The sequence below is a fragment of the Etheostoma spectabile genome, chromosome 6, assembly GCF_008692095.1.
Source record: "Etheostoma spectabile isolate EspeVRDwgs_2016 chromosome 6, UIUC_Espe_1.0, whole genome shotgun sequence".
In the NCBI taxonomy this organism is placed as follows: domain Eukaryota; kingdom Metazoa; phylum Chordata; class Actinopteri; order Perciformes; family Percidae; genus Etheostoma; species Etheostoma spectabile.
The window spans coordinates 1,002,356-1,007,010 of record NC_045738.1 but is presented as its reverse complement, the minus strand read 5'-3'; the positions used below and the strand labels follow the sequence as shown (position 1 = coordinate 1,007,010).

At 40.8% G+C, this 4,655-nt stretch overlaps 1 protein-coding gene across 2 annotated transcripts in view; it reads left to right on the top strand.

The window, feature by feature from the left end:
• Nucleotides 1–759, top strand: part of ctnnb1 (catenin (cadherin-associated protein), beta 1) — a 15,681-nt gene extending 14,922 nt beyond the window's left edge. For both annotated transcript variants that reach the window (XM_032518884.1, XM_032518885.1), the window contains one exon: nucleotides 205–759. Coding sequence is in view for 1 of the 2 variants with exons in the window: in XM_032518885.1 (XP_032374776.1) it covers nucleotides 205–239 (35 nt within the window). In the remaining variant the exon portion in view is untranslated. The remainder of the gene's footprint in view (nucleotides 1–204) is intronic.
• The last annotated feature ends 3,896 nt before the right edge of the window (nucleotides 760–4,655 follow it).

The following is a 4,655-nucleotide window of genomic DNA, read 5'->3' as shown; positions in this document are numbered from 1 at the left end:
GGGGGGATTCACTCACTGAGGCTGCTGCATGTTTAGACTGTTTCCTAATTGCAAAGCTGTGTTATGTGGTGTGTGTGATGTTACTTGGTGTTTGATCTGTGTGTGTGGTCTTTACCAATGGTGCCCTGTCTCCTTCGTCTCGCCTCCTGGTTTTTCCCTCATTCAGACTTTCTTTTTTTTTTCCACCCTCTTTTCCCTGTGCAGCTGTATCATATGATCTGGATGAACCTGCATCGTGATTCGCCCATATGGAGGAGGCGGGGTTTCAGAAAGTGCCTGAAGAAGACTCAACAACAGCAAGCAGAGTTTCCTGTCTATGGAAACTCCATTGGGACAAACTAGATTTCAGTGCGGTTCTGGTCTCAGCCTGACGGGAGGGCTGACTTTAAATCCTGACGTGACACGGATTTTGATCTCAACAGTTGATTTTTGAAAAACCCTTTTTATGTACTTTGTTTTTCATGTTTACTCATTTGGTTGTTTTACTTTTTTATTATTTTTTTCCCCTCAAGTCTGAAATGGTACAAACTGATTCTAGCTTGCTTTCCCCCCCCCCATTCTGAATTATATTCATCTCTTGTTTTTGTAGTCCCTTGTATTTTAAATCTCTAGTAGTGTTGAATTTTTTTTTAGTGGTAATGCTCCATCCAAGTAAAGAATCAGATCACATTTTAAATGGTGTCCAAACACTAAATTTAATCAGTTGACTTGTATTCTGATGATAAAGTGTAACATTGTGTAGCTTTTGTATAAAAAAAACATGAATTGGAAATCATGGTCCAAATATCAAGCTATTTTCTTGCTTTAAGGTGGACACTGATGTGTCTCTGCTGTTCCAAAGGGGGTGTAGCTGACCTAGCTGGGTGGGTGTGGCTGTGTAAAAACCGGGGTGGAGGAGGGCTTTAATTGGTCTGTTACTAATGGGTGGGGTAGTGGGAGGAGCTGGTTGCTGTAGCCTGCTGTGTTCTGAAATAATAAAACGGACTGTCATTTCACCTGGATGCCTCCATGTCTCATTTCACCAGAACTTTGAATCCACAAGGACACAAGTTTTTGTATCCCAAAGCCTTCTAAAGAAAAGACTACATGAAAAGGTAGAAATCAAATTCTGAATACAGCTGGGTTGTCTGGTTGCCGGACCAAGTAAACCACTAAAGGAAAAGACACGTTTGTTAAACTAGACTTCAATTTTTTTGGTAAGAAGGTAGAATTAGGACAACTGTTATCAGACAGTAAAGGTAACAGACAACTCAGTTTAACACCTCAAATGGTTGCTAGGAAACTGACTCAGACTTTGTGTAAAGTTTACATGTTCTTCCAACCTTTCTTTGACTGTATGACTTTTTTTCAGCATACTATATTTGACATGTTTCGACATTCTACACCATAGGCCCTTTCAAGAGCCAGAGACAGGTGGAGACAAGCTTCTACTTGAGTCACAATTGGAAAGACTGCTATCATTTTGACATTCTATACTGTCATAGACCTTTTCAACATACAAAACTATGACCTTTATATCTCTTTTTTACACATACTATACTATGAATTAATGAGTTTTTTTCAAAACACAATACTGTGACTTTTTACAAAATACTATACTATGACTTTTATACAGTTTTTCAACATGTTATTCAACATGACATGCTATACTATGACTTTACTTTCACTTTAACAAACTATGACTTTTTCCCCACATACTATACAGTCCCTGACAAAAGTCTTGTCACTTGTGTACAAATTGACCTGAAATGTCGCTAAAATATATTTCTAATCAAGATTTTCAAGAAATGGCTCATTTTAATTCCAACAGCTTTTGTAATGTTTCAGTGCAAAACAAAACTGTCAAAAAATGAATTTTAATATTCACAGCTTGGTAAAGCCCATTGAGTCAATTTTTGCAAAGACATAGTGTTGTCGCCTTGTCATATGAGCTTCACCTGTGACTAATGGATCAATTAGTCTCAGGTGTGTATAAAAACAACCCCAGTACACTAGACCTTCACATCAACTGCAACAGACATCTGCAAACATGCCTAAGATTCACCCTGAGCTAAAGTTTTGTATCAAGAGGCTGAAGACCAGATCCACTGCTGATGTGGCAGACACCTTCAGTGTGTCTCGCGTCAAGTACAGAGGATTAAAAAACATCTGAAAACACTGGAGATGTTTTTGACAAGCCCAGGTCAGGCAGACCCCGCAAGACAACTGCTCGAGAGGACCGTTTGTTGGCTCGAAAATCCAAGGCCAGCCCATTTTCCACTGCAGCAGAGCTCCACCAGACCTGGTCCCCTAAAGTCCCTGTGTCAACCAAACGGTTTCGGATCTGTCTCGAAATGGCCTCCATGTCGAATCAGTGCCCAGAGCCAGCACTAAACAAGACATTTGAAAAACCGTGTGGCATTTGCCAAGGCCCACAGCCTGCTAAAGGATGGACGCTGGAAGTGGAAGAAAGTGGATTTTTCAATGAACTTCTGTTAATTACACCACAGTTGCCCAAATATTGCAGGAGACCTACTGGAGGCCGCAGGATCCAAGATTCACCCAGAAACAGTGAAGTTTGGTGGTGGAAAAATCATGGTCTGGGTACATCCGTTTGGGTGTGCGAGAGATCTGCAGTGTGGAAGGCAACACAATAGTCTCAAATACCAAGAAACTTAGCTAGTGTGTGAAAAAGTGTTTGCCCCCTTCCTCATTTCCTGTTCCTTTGCATGTTTGTCACACTTAGGTTTCGGAACATCAAACCAATTTAAACAATAGTCAAGGACAACACAAGTAAACACAAAATGCAATTTGTAAATGAAGTGGTTATATTAAAGGTGAAAAAAAATCCAAACCATCTTGGCCCTGTGTGAAAAAGTGATTGCCCCCCTTGTAAAACATACTATAACTGTGGTTGTCCACCCCTGAGTTCAATTTCCTAGCCACACCCAGGCCTGATTATGCCACACCTGTTCACAATCAAGGCATCACTTAATAGGAGCTGCTTGACACAGTAAGTCCACCAGAAGCCTTAAAAGCTACACATCATGCCGAGACCCAAAGAAATTCAGGAACAATTGAGAAAGAAAGTAATTGAGATCTATCATTCTGGAAAGGGTTATAAAGCCATTTCCAAAGCTTTGGGAATCCACAAACCACAGTGAGAGCCATTATCCACATGGCAAGACATGGAACAGTGGTGAACCTTCCCAGGATTGGCCGGCCGCCCAAAATTACCCCAAGAGCGCAGCGACGACTCATCCAAGAGGTCACAAAAGACCCCACAACAACGTCCAAGACTGCAGGCCTCACTGCCTCAGTTAAGGTCACGTTCATGCCTCCACCATCAGGAAAACTGGGCAAAAATGGCCTGCATGGCAGAGTTCCAAGGAGAAAACCACTGCTGAGCAAAAAGACACTCAGCTCGTCTCATTTCTCCACAACACATCTTGATGATCCCCAAGACTTTTGGGACAAAATATGTGGACCGTGAGACAAAAGTGGAACTCTTTGGAAGGTGTGTGTCCAGTATATCTGGCGTAGAAGGAACACTGCATTTCATAAAAAAACATTATACCAACAGTAAAATATGGTGGTGGTAGTGTGATGGTCTGGGGCTGTTTTGCTGCTTCAGGACCTGGAAGACTTGCCGTGATAAAAGGAACTATGAATTCTGCTGTCTACCAAGAATCCTGAGAGAAATGTCCGACCATCTGTTCTGTACTCAAGCTGAAACGAACTGGGTTCTGCAGCAGGACAATGATCCTAAACCCCACCAGCAGTCCACCACCGAATGGCTGAAGAAAAACAAATGAAACTTTGGAGTGCCTAGCCAAGTCCTGACCTAATCCTATTGAGTGTTGGGGTATGACCTAAAAAGGCCGTTCATGCTCGAAAACCCTCTAATGTAACTGAATTAGGACAATTCTGCAAAGATGAGTGGGCCAAAATTCCTCCAGGACGCTTTAAAACCTCATTGCACGTTTCGCAAACGCTTGGTTCGTTGTTGCTGCTAAGTGGCCCAACCGTTATTGTTTAGGGGGCAATCACTTTTTCACACAGGGCCATGATGGTTTGGATTTTTTTCACCTTTAATAATAACACCTTCATTTACAAATTGCATTTTGTGTTTACTTGTGTTGTCCTTGACTATTGTTTAAATTGGTTTGATGTTCCGAACACTTAAGTTGAACAACATGCAAAGCAACAGGAAATGAGGAAGGGGGCAAACACTTTTTCACACCACTGTACCTCTTATATTTTTTTTTTGAAAAGCGCAATGAGATAACTGTTTTTGTGATTTAGCGCTATGTAAATGAAATTGAACTGAATTGAACTATACTATGACTTTTTCATGACTTTTTTCCACATCCCATACTATAATTTTTTCCCACATACTTTTTCACCTACTATATTATTTTTTTTAACATTCTATAGTATGACTGTATTCAACATACTATATCATGAGTTTTTCTACATAATACGCTATGATTTTCTTTTAACATACTATATTAAAACAATGATATTATGCGCATTTCCCTGGGAGAAACTGATAACATTGTTGCAGAGAGAGTGATCTGAATGCAGCCAGTTAACATGCAACCATGAAAGAATAAAGTCCTCTGGTTTGACAAGGAATGGATTCAAAACCACACGTGCAAAGCACAACAGAGCAG